The sequence below is a fragment of the Erigeron canadensis genome, chromosome 5 (genome assembly GCF_010389155.1).
Source record: "Erigeron canadensis isolate Cc75 chromosome 5, C_canadensis_v1, whole genome shotgun sequence".
NCBI classification, from domain to species: Eukaryota; Viridiplantae; Streptophyta; class Magnoliopsida; order Asterales; family Asteraceae; genus Erigeron; species Erigeron canadensis.
This window is the reverse complement of record NC_057765.1, coordinates 35,276,003-35,299,973: the sequence shown is the minus strand read 5'-3', so window position 1 is coordinate 35,299,973 and position 23,971 is coordinate 35,276,003. Positions and strand designations below refer to the sequence as shown.

Sequence of the window (23,971 nt, the reverse complement as noted above, 5' to 3'; positions counted from 1 at the left end):
AAATCACTACATTATATAACATTCATATGTCATTATCCTTATAAAATAGAATATGACAATACTTTGTGTTAAATTTGATTATAACCCATGTAGCTCATTTTATGACAAGTGAATGGTAAACTTTGTGTATTTATAACTAGCATATAGATTACATCACATTGTTAAAAAGTTACACATTTTTAAGTATTGGAGCTTACTTATCTATTTTTATTTAATGGGAAAAGAGAATATAAGGCTGTCCGGCACTTAACCTTAGGTGTAGTACCTTCACATACTAATATTTTATTATTTCTTGTTTAATGAATAAATGCATGAGCCCCCATGATTTTTATGGATTAAAAAAACAATATTTGAATATTCCACACGTAAGCTTAGATACTCGACAGACTTATATTCCCATCCCCCTTATCTAATAGTCTTTGACCACTGTTACCAAATATTTACTTTTACTATAGAAGTTACCATTCGCGCGCTCTAGATCCTTTTCACCTTATACGAGTACATGATAATGATTTATTCCATTTAAAATAGTTAACAAATATGTTGTTTTCATTCCATCATAATAGTGTATTTCATTTCTCTTTCGTTACGATATATCAAATGCAACTCTAGGAATGAAACATGTAATTTCAAGTCCACGACGGTCGACAGGGATCAAAATTGTAATTTATACTATATACTATATAGCAATCATAAATATTAAATTACAATAATTATTGGTTCATTGTTCTTCTCCAAATTTAGACCGAGACACGTCCTGACTTATAGTAATAATCAGGAGCAAATAAAAGTTGTAAAGTCATCTCGTTTTTAGGGTTGGTAGGCAGCTTTTAGGAGCTTTTAAAGGATTCAAGCTTTAAGCTTTTAGGAAAAAGCTCCTACTCAACAAAAAGCTTCGTTTGGTGAAAGAAGCTTCAAGCTTTTATTTAGGATAAAAAGCCTCAATGTGAAACGCTATGATGACAAGCGTCAGAGACTAGCCAAAAGCATTTAAGTGAGAAAATTACATGAATAGCCATCTTAATTATAACATGCGTCCTGATGGTTATCAAATGTAATGAGATACAACATTATAGTATTATAGTTTTTGTTTTATATGAACTTCATATATTCATATATAAAAATCAAAGTGTAGCAAATTGTTACCAACTTATAGGAAAATACACGTCATTTTGAGTTTTTTTTTTCCTTCAATAAATTTACGTAAAAAGCAAGTATAGTCGTAAGGTTCTGTTTGTTAAGACTTAATAAAATAAATAAAAAATACTTAATTCATTAAATTGATAAAAAGTATACGTTTATTGACTTATTAAACAAAATCAACTGTATTAAGTTAACATTATTTATTCATTTAGTAATTTTATCAATCACTTAATAATTAAAAACACAAACAGACTTTTACTTCTCTTTATGTATTAATTAACTAAAAAAACTTATATATATATATATACTAAGTATTTTTAGTTTATGTCTATTCTTGTCATTTTATACATTTTATTAAAAGCTACCGATACTCTGCCAAACATCTAAATATATCAAAAAAGCTTCAGTTATCAGCTTACAGCTACAGCCACCAGCTTACAGTTACCAACTACCAGTTTACAGCCACCAGCTAGTTTTACCAAACATACCCTTAATATTAGGGTATGTTTGGCTGCTTTGGCTTGGAGTTTGAGGTTGGGGCTAGGGTTGGGGTTTTTTTCTCAACTCTCTTCCTACGAGTTTTTATTTTAAAGACATTTTGGGGCTTTTAAGAGTTTTTCGGGGCTGAGACTTTTGATTTCTTATGTATTTCCAAACATGGTTATAATTTTCAAAGGAGTTTATTTTTAAAAGCATTGTGACTAGTGAGAGCCAAATGTTAGGACTTAGGAGTTGTATTCAACAATTTGAAGACTATCCCTCTATTCATGAGGTCTTGAGTTTAAGCCTTGCGGAGGACATATGGAAGTCCCTGTATGAGGGCTTGACTTGGGTTTACTCAGGTTCAAGTCTGATGAGGCAGAGTATACCCCTATTAATCGTCGTGCCTTCGAGCTGATTAGTAGGGGGTTTTTTCCATCGGGTATTTGAAATAGGCATGTTTACTTCAAGGGAGCTCTCTAGCGCAAACATATGCTAGATCTCTCGCTGTCGAATCGCGGCACGAAAATTTCAACGAAATTTACCTTAAAAAAAAAAACAAACACACAATACACTTTCAGTTTCACTGGGGTTTGGGCAACACATTCATTCTTTCCATAATTATTGGAAGAATCCCAAATACGCAAACCCAAGTTTCCAACAAATTTCCAAAAATAAAATAACCCCTTTTCACAATTTCCATAATTACAATCCCCCAATTCTTTTTTTTTTTTAATCAATGAAAAACCCTAATTATCGTTCTAATTATTATATATAATAATCATTGTCGATGCATGAACAATATAATTATTCTGTTGATCCGTATTTAAAGTACGCAATCACAGTATTTTGTGTTATTTTTGGCTTGATTTTTTTAGTTAAAAAAACAGCTTATAAATACTTTGTTATTCTTGATCACCAAGATTCCCCAAATTGTAGCTCCATTGACACTGATTCATCTTCTTCAATGCCGGGTTTCGTTTCGAGTGGCGAATCTTGTGCTGTTTGTGGTAGCTTTACGACCAAAAATTGTGCTCGGTGTAAAACTGTTAAATATTGGTACACTTTTACATGCTCACATTGTTTATTTTTGTTATTTGTTGTGTTTTTGTTTGTGGGTAGTTTAGTTATGTAAATGAATTGTCAAGATTAGTTGCGGAAAGTGTTAAAGTTGTAAGCTTTAGCTGATTTTGGTGTGTTTTTGTTTGTGGGTAGCTTAGTTATGTAAATGAATTGCCAAGATTAGTTGCGAAAAGTGTTAAAGTTTTAAGCTTTAGTTGATTTAGTTGTGTTTTTGTTTGTGGGTAGCTTAGTTATGTGAATACATTGTTGAAATCAGTTGTGAAAAGTATTAAAGTTTTAAACTTTAGTTGTGTAAAAGTATTATTTGTGATTGAAATTTTATTAGAAAAAGTATACGAGAGTGATGGTTAGTGCCTTTAGCAGAGATGGGGGTATATGGAAGTATTGTTCAAATTCCACGGTTTATTAGAACAAGCTCTTTGGTGAAGTTTGATTAGTTAGTTTTGGCCGCAATTTGAGTGTGATGCTGGTTGAGCTTGATTGACTTATATGATGATGGGTGTGCGCGGTTTGGGGTTTCTTGAAAGTTAACCTTTTTGGAGAAGTGATCATTTGTCTATAATGTGACTTTGTGTACATGTGTGTTTTGTTTGTGTGCGAGGGAGAGTTTGTTAATGAATTATATCGGAAGTGTCATTGTAGAGTTTGTAGTGTTGGACCTAGCCTTTTAGTTGCTGTTAACTTTTATTCTTTTTTCCTATTTTTCAGCTCAGTATCATGTCAAACATCTCATTGGCACTCTGGGCATAAGGATGAATGTAAGGACTTTCGGCTGCCCTGCAAATCAAGGTTGCAAGGGAGACGGAATTCCACTACAGTTGCGCTATGTCCTGGCACTGGGACACCGAAACAGATAAAAAAGGTTGAAATTGATGTCAGTTATTTTTTTCCGAATGAATATTATGTATGGTCTCTATTATTTATCTAAATATATGTCGCAGATCCTTTTTCCTTACGATAAATTTGTGGAGCTCTTTAACTGGAACAATCAAGTCTTTCCTCCTTGTGGGCTTCTTAATTGTGGAAACAGGTTTATGTTTATGGCTACTCTACTGTATAACAGTATATTTTTCCAATCATGTTTGGCACTTTCTTTTTAGCCTATATTTCTCTGGATTTTAGGAGTACTAACAGCTTTTATCTTTTTTGGCAGCTGCTTTGCCAATGTAGTTTTACAATGCTTAGCTTACACTCGACCACTCGCTGCGTATCTGCTGGAGAAAGGCCATCGATCGGAATGTAATTGGCTATTTTTCTCTCTAGACTATTTCGCTAGACATGCTAGTATGCTACAATGGGTGGGACGTGTAGGTTGGGTAATGGCTCAAAACGGGTAATCTTGGGTACATGCTGAAACTGATGCAATTTCTTAAGCAATCAAGTTGAACCAAGACACAATGGACAGGAATCAATAATCTGATTAAAATTCTCAAAGTAACAACTGAGTTCCAACTAAGAAAAGAACCGCTATTTAAAAGAAAACCCTAAGCTATAAAGCAGGGATAAACTAGGAAACAAAATCCAACCCAAAATAAAAACAAATAACATAAAAATTAAACGAGACTCCTGTCTTTGACTGCAAGCAATTCTGTAGGGCCTTAGCCCAATTCTCCATTAGTCAGCCTAGCTGATGGGCCTTCCCCTTGTGCTGGCTGGTCTGATGGGCTTGGGTTTGATGCGCCATCATTTTCCCCTCCATTGAAAGGACTCGTCCTCGAGTCCAATGGGTCATCTATTTCATGAAGGAAAGGAGATAAATCTGTAACATTGAAAGTAGCAGACACATTATAATGCCCGGGAAGATCAATTTTACAGGCGTTGTCGTTAATGCGTTCAACCACTTTAAAAGGACCGCCAGCCCTTGGTTGCAGCTTACCATACCGTCCCGTTGGAAACCGCTCCTTACTCAAATGAATCCAAACGAGATCTCCCGGCTGAAACACGACCCGCTTCCTACGCACATTGGCCCTGCGCTGGTACACAATATTATTATTGACAATCTGTTCACGTACCTGTTCATGTATGAGTTTAATCTGATTTGCCCGGTCATCTCCATCCATACTGAAATGATCAGCAACAGGTAAAGGTGCCAAGTCGAGAGGAGTAAATGGATTCCGGTCATACACAATCAGAAACGGACTCATGTTTGTTGAACGATGGGTAGAACAATTATAAGCAAACTCGGCCTGTGGTAACACAAGATCCCACTGCTTCGGATTACTACCCACAAGACTTCTTAACAAATTTCCCAAACTACGGTTGGTAACCTCTGTCTGACCGTCACTTTGAGGATGGTGGGCACTACTAAAATGAAGACGTGAACCTAAGCGCCGCCACAAGGTTCGCCAGAAATGACCTACAAACTTAACATCACGATCAGATGTTAACGACCTCGGAACACCATGTAACCGAACAATCTCTGTAAAATACAAACGGGCAATCTGACTAGCGTCATAGGTTTTAGCACACGGGACAAAGTGCGCCATCTTAGAGAACCTATCTACCACGACCATAATTGAATCTTTTTGCCTTTGTGTTCGGGGAAGGCCAACCACAAAATCTAAACTGATATCTTCCCAAGGACCTGTAGGGACAGGAAGAGGTGTATAGAGCCCGGCATTAGAATGGTGTGTTTTCGCAATGTGGCAGATGCGACACCTATCAACAATCCTCATGACATCAGAACTCATCTTTGGCCAAGAATATCTTTCTTTCACCAGCTTTAGAGTTTTATCTTGCCCAAAATGTCCTGCTAACGCCCCTTGATGCCCCTCGAGTATAATAGAATCCGGCAACGATGACTTTGGAACACATAACCTGGTTCCCTTAAATAAAAACCCTTCCTGTAGCACATATCCATTCGTTGGTGCAATCCGACAAGAAACCCATATCGATGAGAAATCAGGATCATCCATGTATAGACTACAAAAAACTTCTAACCCCTCGACTCGGACCTGAAGTGATGTAAGAAGAGACTGACGACGGCTGAGTGCATCAGCCACTGTATTAGTAATACTGGTTTTATGTCGAATCACAAAAGTGAAATCCTGCAAGTACTCAACCCACTTAACATGTCGAGGGTTAAGTTGGGCCTGGATGTAAAGAAGGGCTTGATGATCAGAAAATAAAATTTTATTGGACACCCACCGACACCCCTTCTAGAAAATAAAATTTGAAACAGTGACATAAGGTTGGGTTTATCTGGAATGTTTTTTCATTAAATTCTTAAACGTTATATAGATAATAAGTGTTGAATATGATTATAAAAACTACAGTAGCCTAATAAGGCTGCTGTTTTAAGATGTATTAGTTCAAGCATCTACTTCATCTAGTATAATGATTAAAAGTTTCAGCTTTACACAAAAAGTTGTACCTTAAAACTTTGATCCTTTAGAGATAAAATAACTTGAATTGAATCATTATCAAGTATATGGATGGAATATGTCACCTTTAGTTTTGCTTGAAAACTCACGATTGTTCCATGCACCTTTATTTTAACGTGTTTATTTACATAAACGTCTTTCCCAGGTCGGCGAAATGATTGGTGTTTCCTGTGTGAACTTCAAACTCATCTAGAAAGAGCCAGGCGAAGTAATAGTGCTTTTTCACCAGTCAATATTTTGTCACGTTTGCCTAATATTGGAGGCAATCTCGGTTATGGAAAACAGGAGGATGCTCATGAATTCATGAGGTTGCTATTGCCTCATACCTGACTAATCAAATATACATATATTTTATCTTTGAAGTATTTAAAATCTTGTTTATGCAGACCTTGATTACTGATTGCATAACATTCACATATACTAGGCTTGCTATCGATACAATGCAATCAGTGTGCCTTGATGAATATGGCGGGGAAAGATCCTTGCATCCCAGTTCTCAGGAGACAACTCTTATTCATCATATTTTTGGGGGTCGTCTTCAATCTCAGGTTTCTTTTTATAATACCCTAATCAGATTCCTATTGGCTGATGCAGGGATGTAACCAAGATCTTTTGTATTTCTGCCTTCAATTATGTTGAAATAAATGAAATCAATATTACTTTATCTAAAAAAGAAGAATCTATCTTGCTTCTCCAGCCAAAATACTAAGAAAGAAACTGGAAAATTAGATTTATCCTTATTAATTTATAAAAATACATACCCTTAGCCCCCCTTAAATACTTGGGTCAACGCGGAGACACCTCTTCCATAGTGTCGATTTTTATCAATTTCATATGGGTAGACTAACTTAATGGTAATTTTTCAATACTGAAAGGCGAATTATGAAAACTGCAGGTCTTTTATTTATTGTGACCAAAGGCTTACATTTATGTATTGATAACAATTGCCTATAATGCTTTGTAGGTGATCTGTACGAAATGCAATAATGTCTCGAATCAGTTTGAAAATATGATGGATTTGACTGTTGAAATCCACGGGGATGCTGCATCTCTCGAGGAATGCTTAGACCAATTCACAGTCAAAGAATGGCTTGATGGAGATAACAAGTACAAATGTGATGGGTAATTTTCTTACTTTTCTTCTTGAGATTTATTCATCAGTTACATATGATCTGAGATTCAACTTTAACTTTTTCACTATATATATATATATATATATTTGTGATGTGAATTGTTGTTATTTGACAATCTACACATGACAAAATGGACTCATTTTTGTCTGAATAGTAGGTCTACTTAGCGGCGTGATCATCTCTTAATTTTCTTTCATCATCTTTAACAATAACAATAATTATGGAGTACTACTGTATAGGAATTTGTCATGATCAACATATGATATTGTCAGGTTACTCTAATTCTATTTTTTTTGCAGATGTAATGACTATGTCTTGGCATGGAAACGATTAAACATACATACAGCTCCTAATATTCTTACCATTGCATTAAAAAGGTTTCAGGTTAGTGCTGTAAAAACCCTTTTACCCAAAAAGTTAGAGTTCTCTTTCTGCGAGTTTATTTCTAATGCAGTCTTGGATTATAAAATGACATTCACAATTGATATCAGATTATTTATATCATTTTCTTTAGCGTTCTGTGATTTAAATCTGCAATTTTGCCTGTAATTCTTAGCATCCTTGTTTTGCTTGCAGAGTGGGAGATTTGGGAAACTTAACAAGAGGGTGACATTCCCAGAAACATTAGATCTTAGCCCTTACATGAGTGAAGCTGCAGATAGCAATGACATATACAAGCTATATGGAGTTGTTGTACATGTGGACATGTTGAATGCATCATATTTTGGTCATTACATTTGCTATACTAAGGACTTCTCTGGAAACTGGTATAGAATCGATGACTGCAAGGTGAAATATCCTTTTCTCTCTTGTGTGTGTGCATATGAGAAAATGTATTGAAGTCTGTACTATTACTTTAACAGAGAATCAACCATTGAACTTACAATCATGGCTAGTGGGTTGGGATTAAATGTGTCGATTATTTACTATGGGTGGTTTCCCACAAACAGTTTTAATCCCTTTTTAGAAAGAAGTCATATAAATAAGTGAACTTTTCAATGATGATCTAAATCTCTGAATCAATTATAAATTAAAAGCTCTATGCTATTTCAGTGATAATCTAAATCTCTGATTATAAATGTTTGGGAAGCTATGCATTAGAAAGCAAGAATTCTGGCGATTAACTTGTTTCACCCATTTGACACATCATATTTTTAGCCAAATTTTTGTGACTTGACCCATTTGAGATTAAATGCCACCCAACTTGACCAATTTGATTTAAAACACAAACCCAACTTGACCCATTTGTAAGTATAATGGGTCAAATTGCCACCTCTTTATTTTGTTTTTTGACCATTTACTTGAATACCTTTTTATGTAAATTCAGTTTAAATTTATCTTATCTTTAAAAGGTTTTCTCTATATAAAGTTACATATTTTTACCCGACTTCCTGTTTTTATCTTTTATTTCATTCACAATAGTTTCTGTGTATTTAATATACTTTACGAATGTTTTGACCTGGTCTACAATTTATTGCAGGTTGAAGCAGTTGAACTGGATGAAGTGCTCGCACAGGGAGCTTACATGCTTCTGTATAGTAGGTACATGTTTTTTTGCTTAACTGCTTATACGTTATATGATATTGAAAGGGTATTTTGGCTATTTAATCTTTAGTCAAAGGCTTCTATTATGTTATGTGCTTTGTTGAACATTACATTCGGAAGGAGTTCTATCGTTTACGTCGATCACTTTCTGTGGTTAAACTTTTTACAAGAACAGAACTTACCAAAAAGTAATCCGGGACTAATTGCCACATTGGGAAAAGCGACTAAGGCTCGATACAACTCTGTTCTTACTTCACATAGAATATTGGTGTTCACTTTTGTGCAACAAATATAGATACATCATACATGAGCAAATGAATTCAATAATTTCCCGCTTAGATAATAGTGTATTGGTTTCACAAGCTATGGCTCTAGAATTAAACCTTGGTGGTTAACAATCATACTTGTTTGCTGCCATTCAACAATACATCAAGGTCTATCATATATGCCACTATATGTTTTTTTAAAACAGTCTTTACTAGAGGTGCCAAAGTGGCCCTTTTGGATAACGGTCATAATGGATTAATGGGCATATACTTATTTACCCATTCAACATCAAGCTCTGTTGTATTCTGTATATTGTTAGCAGTCGATGGGTATAGCCAGGTCAGGTGGACCTGGATCAATTTGTGTCCAAGTCTTTCAATTTTTCATTATTTTCTGAATACTTGGCATGTCAAATATCATCAACATATGATTTTTTTTTCCATCTCATTTATGATAATTTTTATTTTGATCCGTTACAGAGTAAAGCATAACTCGTATAAATCCATTAATAAGCAATGGGCTGAAAAGTGTCACCTCTAGTTTTCAGATCTAAGTTAGTTGCCTAAAGCGATTGACATTTGCATGTTTTTTGTTTTTTTATCCTTTCCAGAGTGTCTGCCAGACAATCATGCTTCAATCCTATCAAGAAAACTTGTAGAAAAGAGACCCTTCAGACATCAAATGTATCCCAAGAAAAGGCGCCTAATGTAACCCTTCCTGTTGACTGCTCATTGGCTGCAGAATCGGCCGATGCTACTGCAAAATGTGGTACACTGATGCATTCTAATGATTTATCAGCAAACGTTTCTACATCTCAAAATACATCTGATAAGGCCATCGAGATGTATGCATCAGATTCAAGTACAGAGTCATCTGTTACATGCGAGAATGGAAATTGTAGCAATGATGGTCTGGTTGCTATTGAAGAAGCCACTTTGCCTATTGACGCTTCTAATTGTCTTACTGTAAATGATAATGGAATAAATCCTGCTTCCATTCAGAGCGATATTGACGATAATATTAGGAGTACAATGGATATTTTAAATTATAATTCAACCAACGGTGAAGAAGTTAATGGAACGGATTCTCCAGATCTTGGATGTAAGCCCAAGGAACCAGAGTCCACTTTGAGCTCTACTACAGTAAATGCTTCTGTGAAACTGGTTAAAACGATATCTTCTGCTGCAAAAGATAAGCCACTTTTTCGCCCAGGTTTCCTTGGGAAACGACCACGACCAAGGAAAATCCCCAACAACAAGAAAGACGAAAAGGGCCTTGAAAGTGTACAGGTCAACGGAGATTTGAAATCTAGTTACATGAACATAGATATAACGGAGTCAAATAATGAACCCCTTGGAGTCGTAAATGGTGGAGGATCCAATGAAGTTGTAGGAAAGGAAGATGTATATTCGGGTTAATAAGGTTGGAAGCTAACATAGTTAAATTGATCAATGAGATAGTTAAATTGATCAACGAGGTTCCTGTGTTTGAGAAAAATTGGGCATATGTAAGTGTCTCAGGGGCAGGGGATGGATGGTGATAAATTGGCTTTTTTAGGGCGAGAAAATAGCAATACCGACAGTACTGTGGTAGTTTTGTGGTGCATTCATTTGAGCCTAATTATTTGGTTGTATTCTTAAAGAATATGGTCCTTTTTCCCATTTAAAGTGAATAAAAACATACTCTAGAATGACATTTTTATTGCCACTCCTTTTTTTCTATCTTAGTTTTACATGTAATGTATAGTATGTACTTTTGACAACTTGTAATGCATTGACCGACGTGCATCAGTCAAGTCCGAACAATCATTCTTCTCACTGGGTTCAAATACTAACTATGACCAGACTTGGACCTTGGACGACTGGGGATGGATGAAAATGCAGACATCTTTGTGTAGATTCTTTTCCTACCGGATATGCTTGGAAATACAAAATCGTCAAAATTACAAGTATATGTAATAAGGATGTGTTCAAATTCAAATTTCTCAAAACGTTGGGGACCATGAAACCTTTGGATTATTTACAATTGGATATTTTAGATTGACTCTAATACTTGTTGCATAAGAATGGGTGTTCATGTGTTGGCGTGGATAGTCTTTTTCCAAGTCTAAACAATAGTTGATAGTGAAATAACAGTTATCAAACTTAGCAACGACACTTCATAACAACTAGTTATGTACCCGGGAGTTGCCCGGAAGACATAATATTGCTTTCAAAGACTTTATACAAGGGGGAGATACATTCCTTTGTTTTTTATTCAAACGTGTGTCTGAAAAAAAAATGTCGTGTACATACCTTATCATTTACATGATCAATTATTTGAATAGTTAAAAGAAAAGAAAAAGAATGTTAATCATGTGGCAACAATACGATTAATCGTAAAAAGTGTGACAAAACGGGAGAAAGTAATGATACTATTATATGTGAAATACAAAAAGAAATGGGAAGTACCATGTAAATCATTATAGAAGTTAAAAGACAAAAGGACGCAAACATCATATTAAATTTGTACAATAAATTGTAAGAAGATAGAATTTAGTTAAAAATATAAGGCAAAAATAAAAACGTAAAACAAAAAACAAACTCAGGTCCTTTGTTAAATTAAGCTACCGATTGAAAATATCAATATGACACAAATACTATGTACTCCAACGCCCGATAAGGAAATGGACTTGATTTGCAGCAGCTTTTGTAACTTTCGTGGATTATTTCTGCTGAAAAAGAATTAACGTTAAGGACTTTTATTGTAACAAATTTAACGACAGGGACGGTATTTATATATATATATATATATATATATATATAATGTGTAGTATTGTAGTTCATATATCAACATAGCATATAACAATAGTCTTATTAACGCAAATGATGACACTTCGATAAGATGATATAATGTCTTACTATCATCATTAACGATGACACTTCGATTACTAACGCAAATGATAACACTTCGATGACGATGATATAACACAAGTGATATAATATCTTATAAACACAAAACCGCCACTGCCACCGCTAGTTATCATCGTCACCGCCATCACTGCGTTGTGCAAGTTTTTCTCAAATTTAACAAAAATTATTTGAAATTTTATGTTAGATTAACCAAAAACTTTATCTTTTATATGTCTACATTCATTCAATGTATCCAAGGCCAAGTGAATATTGAAGAACCTTCGCTGATTAGGCTGCTTGACTATTTGTTTGTTTTTTTCCTTTTCGCTCTTAATTACTACTGGATTTTCACTTTATGGGTTTTCTTTTTGATTGTTTTGTATTCTTTATATGATCCATATATATGTGTTAGTATTTATACACAAAGCAAAACATGAGCTCTACTAACCTCATATTATAGCATATCTCGTATCTACCAATAAACTAAAACATAATTAAGGCTTTTTTTAATCAACGCTTGTCTTATTCTTTAGTCGACATGTGTCCCTTTTTAAGTTCCTAATTTTGAGTAACCTTATAATTATCAAATACTAATATATGTTTATTATTATATTATTGTGTAACTATTTAAGATATTTAACTATTTTTTTGAACGACAATACACTCCATATCCATTATGAATTGAAATTAGTAAATATAAATTATTACTCCGTATTATTCTATATATATTTATATTTTATTATTTTTATTTTATTCAACTAAACATCGACTTTATATATACATCTATCTTTATTTATCTATCAACTGATATGTTCAGTGAATTGGTTTTTCATCTAAAGCTTAATTATTTCACTATATAGTCGACCTTATATACATTTAAAAGTTTATTTATCTATTACTGTACAATTGAAAGGCATTCATTATATTTCTTTTGGTTTATATTAACTATATTGATTATTATTATGTTTGTTTGCTTATTGGATAATAAAGTTATGTTTGTATTATGTGTATGGTGTGCAAATATAAATATAAATAATTTTAAGTCAACCTTACAACATATACGGGTATTAGTACTATACTATATATACATGCATATGAAGTATCCGATGTATATGATGGATCAATGAACTGGATTTTAAAATGCCAAAGAATGACATAACTATGTGAGCTAACCAAGAAACTTAAGGTACATATTAATTCATGTCCCACAAATATCAAAGAAATCTGTTGAGTTGTGTCATGTGTCCCACGATTGAATTGAGGGCCGTTTTTCTAATATACATTCATGACTAACATTGTTCATATATAACTTTGATTGAGATTCTGTCTCGTTTCATTATTGTACAAGGATATTAATTGAAAGCGAGTGATGCCATATAACATCAACTTATTAGCCTTTAGTTTATTACATAGCTCTTTTTTTTTCCTTACAATGAAACGTAACAATAGTTTTATTATTTTGATCGATTTCAAATTGATTCGGTTGTCTAGTTTTAATTTCTACTTTTGTCTTTATGTGTGTAAATATCAACGTAGTAATCACTACTAGCTAGGGTGGCTTAGGCCATAGGTTCAATCTTTTTTTGTCGTTCTTACAAAAGGTCTTAAGTACAAATATTTTTAAGTGACATTTTTGAGGGCAGCAAAGGATTCGAAAACGGTTAGAAGGAGTTACAATTAAGCTATATACTATATATATATATATACTATTTTATAAAAATAATACTCCGTAGTTCTATGTTAAAAGTAAAATGTCTAAAATACCCTTAATGATTATATTACAGTTCTTTATCTTTTAAAATATCTTCATTAACCTTTTACATCAATCATTTTTTACATCAATTATCTATCTACACCATTCGACGCTGTCTCTACCACCAACAATTGTCCCCACTACCACACCGTTGCATTGCGCGACTACCGTGCTAGTCTTAATTAAAAACTTAATATGCCATTTACATATTGATTAGTAGTTAAATACCTAAGACAACATCTCTTTTGCGCTTAATGATGTGAATGAGACCCATATCTAATTCAGTTAGATATCAATATATCAGTGCTGTTGACTAGTTGAAATTTGTTTGATGTGTTAGCAAGTCATTTAACCAGTTGTGAGATTCAGCAGCGGAGAGCCACATGAAGGTAAACATCAAATTTTTGTATTAGTTTAATTTAAAGTTCATTGACTGACGTACAAAAACATAAATTCATGTTTGACCCATATAGAGAGAAATTTTTCGCTATGTCACCGGTAAAAATAAGGTGCCTTGTTATGTTCGACGCTAACAATTTACAACCTTTATTGTGGCTTATAAATATTGACGAGAGATAGACCTCATGTAATATCTTGAAAGTTACATATGTCATGTCCGGAAATTACCTAATTAATATTGAAAGCCATATGATATGTTATCCAATATCATTAAATGCTCAGCAATGAAAAGTAATTCGTCATATCCCATAAGTCCATAACCACATTTTAAGGTGTTTACAATATAATCAATGTGATGGGTTAAAAAAGGTCGAGAGAAACCGTGTATTTTCTATTTTTAAGTTGTTAAAAAAAATCATGTTTTGTCGTGTTGCTAAGAGAGAAGAAAAAAAGAGGAGAGAGTGCCGCATGTTATGCCGTCCACGACCTCACTCACTCGCTCGCTCGCCTCTTTCGTTAGTCAACATTCTGAGCTGTCGTTCCTAATCTTATATATTTAACCCCTTAACTATTTAATATATAACATCTTTAATCCATGCACGTTTAATTAAAAATTATCCATTTAAACTACTGTTGCAAAATGCAATATAAATTATCGTAATCAACTAATCATCTTTAACATTTGATATTAAGTTTTGTTTCGTAATTCATAACTATTAAGATTCATAATAAAATGTAATAAATTGTTACACATAAAATGAAATATAGTCTTCTTAAAATAATTTAGGTCACTGAAACGTTTTCATTATAAAATAATGTATAATAAAATGATGTATTTGGGGTCACTAAAACGTTTTCATTATGCTTACCAACGTAAAATTTAATTATAAACTTTGATTACTCACCGGTTTAGAATTTCAATTACCTTTAAATTAAATAGATTCATAAAAATAGGAATGGAAAATTGTAAGATTGTAATGATCACCCTTAATCACCGTATAGTTCAACCTCATACTCTTAATTTTGTTGTTTAACATACGTCGAGTACAATTTGACGTGAATTTACATGTTTGTGAAAATTATCAACAACATTAATACACAGGGGAGGTAATGTATATTTGTTAATTTTGTTTTTAGTTTTGAAGTCAACCACCCAAGATGCCGCGGGAAGATCTTTAACATTTCTATTGTCTTTTTCCATTTACAGTTTGTTCAAAATTAATATAGTACGGAGTATTATATGTTGTCTTAGAGTAGATATCACTTAGTTGTTTGTTATTATGATTAAAAAACATATTTATCTTTTTAAAATAGATTATGCATGGTTTTAAAAAAGCAAGTAGATACATGTTTTTTCAAAACGGCGTTTTCATAAAAAGATAATCACTTTTTCACACAGACATATTTTTAAATTATTTGCGTTTTACGAACGTAATAATCAGATAATCACTTCAAAATGCATTCTCAAATACCCTCTTAAATAGTTAGATATTAAATAAAACTGAATAGCATAAACATTTGATTATTCCATACCACTTCTAGTTTAAATTTATATCATAACACTAAAAAAATATTAAAAGCTTAAACTATCATCTAAATAACATGTCCTTTGCATTAAGTATTTATTTTTGTCAATATGTTATTTGTCTCAACTCTTAAATAAAGAAAATATGTGGCTGTTTATCTTCTTAACTATTAGAAAATTTGTCTCAAGTCCAAAATATAAATAAAATACGTTCTTAACTATTATAAGATATGTGGATGTTTGTCTCAACTCTTAAATAAATAAATATGTGGCATGGGTTTATACCTATTTAATTGTCGTGTCTTCAAACGGATTAGCAGAACTGTAAAAGGTTTTTCCCTCATCAGATATTTGATTAGGCATTTATGTTTTGAATGAGCTCTCTAGCGTAAACCCGATTAAGACAACATATACTAGACCTTTTGCTGTCGAATCGCGATAAGAAGTTTGAAGTGAAATTCAACTTTCAAAATAAAAGGATAATGAGTAAATATGTCGTTCTATACTTTTTTTATAAAGCATATCCATCCCTCATTTTTAACTTTTTACTTTTAAAATACCTACATTACTCTTAATTTTCAACATATTATCAACTCAAATATTACATCTACCCAAAATATCTCTAAAAATTTTTCCAACCCTATCTATCCAAACTATTTCTCTCCTATTTTCACTAATTTAAATATTACCTATAATACTCTTAATGAAATTTATTTACAACATGCATCATTTAACCCCAAAAATAAATACACTACCTGCTTTTACATTAATTACGTTTACATTAATAATCATTTTATTACCTCCACCGCAGCCCACCACCATCCTTTGCCGTCATCACCACCGCATTACACGATATCTCACTAGTAAAAAGAAAAACAAAAGAGATATTTGAGTTACAAAAAGTGTTAAGCAATAGATAATTTTTGTTTATTAAGCATTTTTTTATATTAAATTAGGAGGCCTTGTCATCGTTTAATCTAAACATGATTTCATCCAAAGATATTAAACCCAACTTTTATATTAGGCTCTTCCCTCTCTCCCTCATTCTGCTCACACACACTTTCAGATTCCCAAAATCTCATTAGATTCATGCATTGTAATCGATCAATACATATATACAAAAATGCATTCTTCTCTCAACCCATCATAAAAAGTTTGAAGCTTTTCTCACCCACAATCACAAATTCTTGAAATAAAAATGCAAGATTTCCAACAGTAAATTTTGTATCATTATGGACTTCAAGACTGGAAAGCAAGTCAGGTTAAATTTTCAACCTTTTTCCTAAATTTTACTCATTTATTCATACATATATGTATATATCAGCATGTCAAACATTTCTTGAAAATGTATGTATAAATCATATAGGTTTTACACCGGAGAAAATGGAAAGTCAAACTATGATCATTCTTGGCAACTGCCAGACAAACAAGTGCCTGAACACAAGGTTTCGGCCCCATTGTTGATGAATAATGGTAAAGGTAGAAACTTTCCTACATTAAATCATATGGGTATAAAATTAGGAAAATACCCAGATGAGAATAGTAATGATTCAAAAGGAAAAAAGGTTTTGGATCCTGGAAGTGAAATTATATTGCAATGGAATAGGATTTTTTTATTTTCTTGTTTAGTGGCACTTTTTGTGGATCCATTGTTTTTTTATTTGCCATCTGTACAGAATAAAGATGAGGACGAGTCTGCTTGTATGTTGTCGGATTTGAATTTAGGAATTATTGTTACATGTTTGCGTACTATGGCGGATATATTTTATATGTTGAATATAGTTATAAAGTTTAGGACTGCTTATGTTTCGCCAAGTTCAAGAGTGTTGGGTAGAGGTGAACTTGTTATGGATCTGGATAAGATTGCACGACGGTACTTGAAGTCGAATTTCTTTATTGACCTTGTTGCAACATTGCCTTTACCTCAGGTATTACTGTGTTTTCTCTACTTTTAGTTTTATACCTTTTTAGTAAAGTGAAAGGGTCCCATGAAAGCCGAATAGTTTTAACTCTATATAGTTGTGTTTGGATTTGCATGATTATGTGATCACTGATTAATAGGATTGTGTTACTAGTGGTTACAAACGTTGGTAGGGGAGGTGGTGTTTGGATTTGCTTATACTGTTTGAAGTTGTATTAATTACTTTTGATGGTATACTATATCACTTTTTTTTTAAATAAACATCAAAGTGACTTTTTACATCCTACATATGTAATTACTGGTGTAGCACCGTGTATGCAGAAGCGGCAGATAGTTTCTCAAGTTTTTTGGATTCAAAACAAAGCTAAAAAATAAATAAATAAAATTCAAAGTTCCGACGGCTTGCTTAACGCTAGGTGATGGTAGGTGGTGGGGTAAGAGAGGCTGATATGGCACACTGTTAATCTGTTATTGATACTGTTGAATCCCTGTTTATTTGTTATTATTGATTATAGATTTTGTGGTGTTGAGTGGGAGCAGGGGCGTGGGGAGGAGGGATTTGATACATAGTTCTCATTTTTACAAAGTTATGAAATTTGTGCTCACATGGTGTTCTGTTTTGATTTATCTCAGATTGTCATATGGTTCATCATCCCGGCAATAAGAACACCCAGAGCTGATCACACCACCAATGCTTTAGTACTAATTGTCCTTCTCCAATATATTCCAAGACTCTATCTCATTTTTCCTTTGAGCTCCCAAATCATCAAAACTACAGGAGTTGTCACCAAAACTGCATGGGCCGGGGCTGCATATAATCTTGTGTTATACATGTTAGCTAGCCATGTAAGTAGCCCTTTATTTAATCTTTTATCTTCAACCTTTGAAAGTTTCGATTTTTATCCGTCTTTTTAAGCTAAATTGTGGTGGGTCTATGGTAGGTTTTAGGAGCATCATGGTACTTGTTGTCATTTGAAAGGCATGCAACCTGTTGGAAATCCACATGTCGACAAAATAATAATTGTGTACTTCGTTATTTGGATTGTGGCTCTTCAGACGACGATGAACGGAAGAAATGGGCCAATGAAACAAGTCTTTTTCGGACTTGTGATCCTAGCAACACTACAGGTTTCAAGTATGGGCTATTTGGAGATGCTGTTGAAAAACATGTTGTCTCCTCCACTTTCTTGGAAAAATACTTCTATTGCTTATGGTGGGGCTTACAAAACTTAAGGTACGTTTTTAGTGTTATCTTTTCAATAATAACGTGTTGTTAGATCTAGATAAGTGAGTAGAGGTTGCAGATTTGTGGACGAAAATAGGGTAAAGAGTGAATTGTTGAAAGTCGTTCAAAGTGTATTTTAAATGCATAGTCTCCTAAAATGATGTATTTCAAAAAGGGATAACTGCAGAAAATATAAATGAACTTTAATCAATTTCACGAAATTAGCAATATCCTTTGAAAGTTTTACTTTTTAGAAAGCATCTTTTGTTTATTAGCAGAAAAAGTAAAATCTGACCTGGTAACCTGCTGTCGTGTCAGTTTGATTTTTAATTCATAGAATTAGAAATGAACTTTGGATGAATTCACAGAATTAGCAATGTTATTAATTTAATTTAATAATAATAATAATAATAATAATAATAATAATAATACCCATATATGCTATCAAAATTACAAAGTTTCCAACTAAAAACTTAAATAACAAATATACCTAATCTTATTAATTAAACAATTATACACTTCTCTTTTTAGACGACAACTTATCCTATACGCTCTCCGACTTCAGTATAGAATAAGTCACTATTTTCAATGTCACATACTGCTCTAAATCACTAGTATGCCGCCATTTATTGTATACTTCTCTTTTTATAAAACAAAGATTCATTCTTTGGTGTACGCATGATTTTTATGTTATCATGAAGATATTCTTTTTTATTTATGAGATGATCAACTTCATATATATGTATCAAATCTATTAGATAGAATATTAATATGTGATTTATTTTATTTAGCTTATCATTGAACCTTGATATTACTTGATATATGTTAGTTATTAAGAAATGGAAGTTGATTGTGCACCGAACCGTGTTGGCCTAATATGGTTCAAAGGTTATAAAAAGGGGGATTCGGGTTTATATTTTATTGGAGATTCCCTAAAGGTAGAGCAATGCCTCTTTACGCCAAGAAAGTGTTTTAGGGTTGTTATTGATTGGTTGACCTTGTGATGATATGATTCCGATTAAACAAATAAAGTAAAGATAAATGCAAGAAAACTAAATGACTGAAATATATAATGCTAAATAGAGTATCAAATATTAATTTATCTATTAGATTTATTTTGAAAATAGAAAGTAATTATTCACCGTATTATTATTATTATTACTATTTATAAAAGTGCTTTTATTATTATTATTATTATTATTATTATTATTATTATTAAAATAATAACATTGCTAATTTTGTGAATTCATCCAAAGTTCGTTCCTAATTCTGTGAATTAAAAATGAAACTGACACGTTAGCAGGTTACCAGGTCAAATGTTACATTTTCTGCTAATAAACAAAAGATGCTTTCTAAAAAGTAAAGCTTTCAAAGGATATTGCTAATTTCTTGAAATCGAGTAAAGTTCATTTCTATTTTCTGCAGTTATCAGAAAAAATTGAATAAATTGTTTCAGGTAAACACGCACTGACTCATACAAATACTAAGTTGACCTATTTCTCAACCCAACTCTCTTTCCAACCTCTAAGTTCCATTATAACTTTTCATCTAGAGGGTAGTTTCATGGATAAATTATTAAGTCCCCCCTCTAGCTTTTTGACTGAAAAAACTGCAACGGGACAGGTTGACCCACCAAGGCACCAACACACATCTTTCATCCTTTATTTGAACTTTATAAATGATGATTATATATTATGCAATTCTAAAGATTTCTACTAAAACAATGATCCAAGTTTGTGGATGTGAACACTTGATTATCCTTTGGACAGTTTCATTTTAAGCTAATTTTTAGTTTATACCTATCAAATCTTTTAGCCATATGGGCTGATAATTGTTTTCTACTACATGCAGTTCATATGGACAAAATTTGTCCACCAGTACCTTTATTGGAGAAACATCTTTCGCCATACTCATCGCCATTATGGGACTTGTTTTATTTGCCCATCTAATAGGAAATATGCAGGTACGTTGAATAGAGACTCTTTGTTTTCCCTTTGAGTCTAGTTTACGCTAGTCTATTTTTTTACATGAAATGTCTCTGTTAATTATAAAATTACAGTAACACAGCTCAACTTATCAGTTTCAGTAAGGAAACATGAATCCCAAAACTGTGGGTGGATCTTCTTAAATTATGTATATAACATCTCACTGAGTCACTGTAGCTCAAGCCTAAGTTGAATCTATTTAGTCTATTTAATAAGGTTGACCCGTTTGAGGTTAATCTTGCCCAACTTGTTGCATATCATTGAAGTATTTCATGGATATTTTAACTATTATGTGTTTTTGTAGACCTACTTGCAATCCATCACTGTGAGGCTTGAGGAGTGGAGGCTTAGAAGGCGAGACACAGAGTCATGGATGAGACATCGACAGCTACCTCATGACCTGCAAGAACGTGTGCGTAAATTTGTACAGTATAAATGGCTTGCAACACGAGGAGTTGATGAAGAATCTATTTTGCGTAACTTACCTTCAGATCTCCGTCGAGACATCCAACGCCACTTGTGTCTTGATCTTGTTAGACGTGTAAGTTATGCACCACCTATTGAATTATAAAAATATATGTTCGATAAAAGGTTAAAGGGGTAACATTTTGCACCTGTTGAAATGGACCAGGTCAAGTTGATTTTAACACATTGTTTCATAAATGTTAAGAATTTAATCTGTGTGTTAGTTACCTGTCAAAATATGCTCAAATCAAAGAGTGTAATCATTTTAGTATAGCTAAAATTGGGCCGTCCCCATTGACCAAAACATTTTAAGAAAGAAAAGTTATTCTATTATACAACAATGGTTTAACTTTTTGAATAATGTGATTTACCAAGTTGTATGCACTAAATATATGTTATTGGCTTAACCTGTTTCTTGTCTAACTATAATTATATATCCGTTTGATTTGTGAGAATTAAGATATAAAATTATTCAACTGGTTGATATGCAAATGGGTCAAAATGTTATCTCTGGTTGGATTGTGCGTGTTTGTATCAATGATCAATTTTGTAACTGTTTTTTACAGGTCCCCTTTTTCTCTCAAATGGATGATCAGCTACTTGATGCTATATGTGAACGTTTAGTGTCATCACTAAGTACTCAACATACATACATAGTACGTGAAGGTGATCCCGTATCAGAGATGCTTTTTATCATCCGAGGAAGACTTGATAGTTCCACCACAAATGGAGGCCGAACTGGTTTTTTCAACTCCATTACTTTAAGGCCTGGCGACTTTTGTGGTGAAGAGTTACTTGCATGGGCTTTACTTCCAAAATCCACCTTAAATCTACCGTCTTCTACAAGAACCGTAAGAGCATTAAGTGAAGTTGAAGCTTTTGCATTACGTGCAGAAGATCTCAAATTCGTTGCAAATCAGTTCAGACGTTTACATAGTAAGAAACTACAACATACATTTCGTTTCTACTCATACCATTGGAGAACGTGGGCTGCGTGTTTCATTCAAGCAGCTTGGCGCCGGATCAAGAAGAGAAGAATGCAATGGAACCTTAGCATGAGTGAATCATCATATCGTCCTGATGATGACGATGATGAACATCAACAAAGTCATGTATCTGAACACCACGAAGAGGCATCATTAAATTCAGCCCAACAGAATCTTAATGTGACAATATTAGCATCAAGATTTGCTGCAAACACACGACGGGGAATCTTGAAAACGAAGGATGTTGATATGATTAAGCTGCAAAAGCCTGAAGAACCTGATTTCTCGGCTGATCCTGATGATGAATAGTTTTAAGATATACACGATACGGTATAAGTGTTAGTGATAACCATTGATTGATAAAAATATTTTGGTAGTGTGTTTATTAGTGAAGTACTTTTAACTGCTGGTGTAAACATGATTATATGTTACTTACATATACTTACATATTGATTGATGTTACAGATGTGATTTTAACACAGGGATATGTTAGAATATAAGCATATAATCATACATAATCACGAGTAAACGCAACGGAAGAAATTGAAACATATATGCAATCAAATTAATTAACAAAGACTAGAATTGAGTCGTGTACCTTATGCAAGCTCCAATAAAGATGATAATAATAAGATTATTATTAATGCTTAGGGTTTAAAGCAAAATCTCTCTACGATCGCACACTAGACACCCCGAATAACGTATGCTAGTACCCGATCACAAACCAAACAAACCTTTTGCTTAAACCTTAACTTCAAAGTTGAACACCCTTAATGAAAAGGGAATTCGGCCACTTCAAAGAAAATGAGAGAAGAAGGAGCGAATTGCTTATGTGAAAAAGTGTGTGTAACAACCACCAAAACCTAGAATTAAGTCCTCTATTTATAGGGGATAATTAGGTTAAACAATCTTGGAAAACAAGTTAGATAAAGGCTTACAAGGCCTTTGTCATGGCCGGCCCCTTTAGTTTTAGGGCCCAAATCCATTTTCCAATTTTCACATTTTAATCCTCCTTTTTAACTAATTAAATATAATTAACCCTTTAATTATGTTTAATTAATTATTTCGTGATCAAACTAATTAATATATTACTTTAATATATCAATTAATATTATCGAGTTACCGTGTCATTTCGTGTGACCCCGTAGGCTTAAATTATTCTCGGACATTGGTTGGCGTCTAGCAACACTCCAATGCTCCCGGAAATATTTAAGAATAGATTCTTAAATTGCCAAATCGAAATGATTTAGTCTTTAATATCCTTTTGTTCAGATACCCTTGTTAATTATGAATATGGATCAATGACATTTCATAATTTAACGATTATGTTTCTCATTTCTACAATTAATTAAGATTACCAAATTAGTCAAGACAACTTCTTGAGTTCATTTGGGTGTGGCCACACAAACATCTTCAATTAATTAATGAGGGCGCCAAATGGTATCGTACTTCAGTTGCAAATTGAAGGAACAAATCCTGTATTGACTACAAGTGTCTGGCCATGTCGTTTCTTAACATTTCTGAAAATAGCCCTTTATTACTGCCTTGTTCAGGACCAATAGGAACTATATCAAGAAATGCAATCCACACATGCATAACTCACTTGTATCTCAAGTCAAAGGATAAATAAAGTAACCATTTCACGAATTTCATTTAATGACGCCGATCCATAAAATGATAATTCGTTCTGTGGGGTAAGTCTAATATTCACCTTTTGAATATCATGTGAGTTTGGTACGATCCACCATCTTCAAAATATTCCCTTAAATATTTTCACCAATCTCTCA

The 23,971-nt window shown here is 33.1% G+C and overlaps 2 protein-coding genes across 2 annotated transcripts; both read left to right on the top strand.

The window, feature by feature from the left end:
- The first annotated feature begins 2,333 nt into the window (after positions 1-2,333).
- On the top strand, positions 2,334-10,741 carry LOC122600881 (ubiquitin carboxyl-terminal hydrolase 18-like). The gene is made up of 11 exons (XM_043773657.1): positions 2,334-2,682; positions 3,415-3,568; positions 3,648-3,736; positions 3,860-3,945; positions 6,235-6,397; positions 6,514-6,637; positions 7,054-7,211; positions 7,522-7,606; positions 7,799-8,011; positions 8,703-8,764; positions 9,645-10,741. Exons 1-11 carry the CDS (start codon positions 2,414-2,416, stop codon positions 10,450-10,452), a joined length of 2,211 nt encoding a protein of 736 aa, XP_043629592.1. The 5' UTR covers positions 2,334-2,413; the 3' UTR covers positions 10,453-10,741.
- Positions 10,742-16,652: 5,911 nt separating this feature from the next.
- On the top strand, positions 16,653-22,641 carry LOC122599643 (probable cyclic nucleotide-gated ion channel 14). The gene is made up of 7 exons (XM_043772185.1): positions 16,653-16,863; positions 16,969-17,530; positions 18,157-18,369; positions 18,465-18,757; positions 20,600-20,711; positions 21,038-21,274; positions 21,765-22,641. Exons 1-7 carry the CDS (start codon positions 16,835-16,837, stop codon positions 22,491-22,493), a joined length of 2,175 nt encoding a protein of 724 aa, XP_043628120.1. The 5' UTR covers positions 16,653-16,834; the 3' UTR covers positions 22,494-22,641.
- The last annotated feature ends 1,330 nt before the right edge of the window (positions 22,642-23,971 follow it).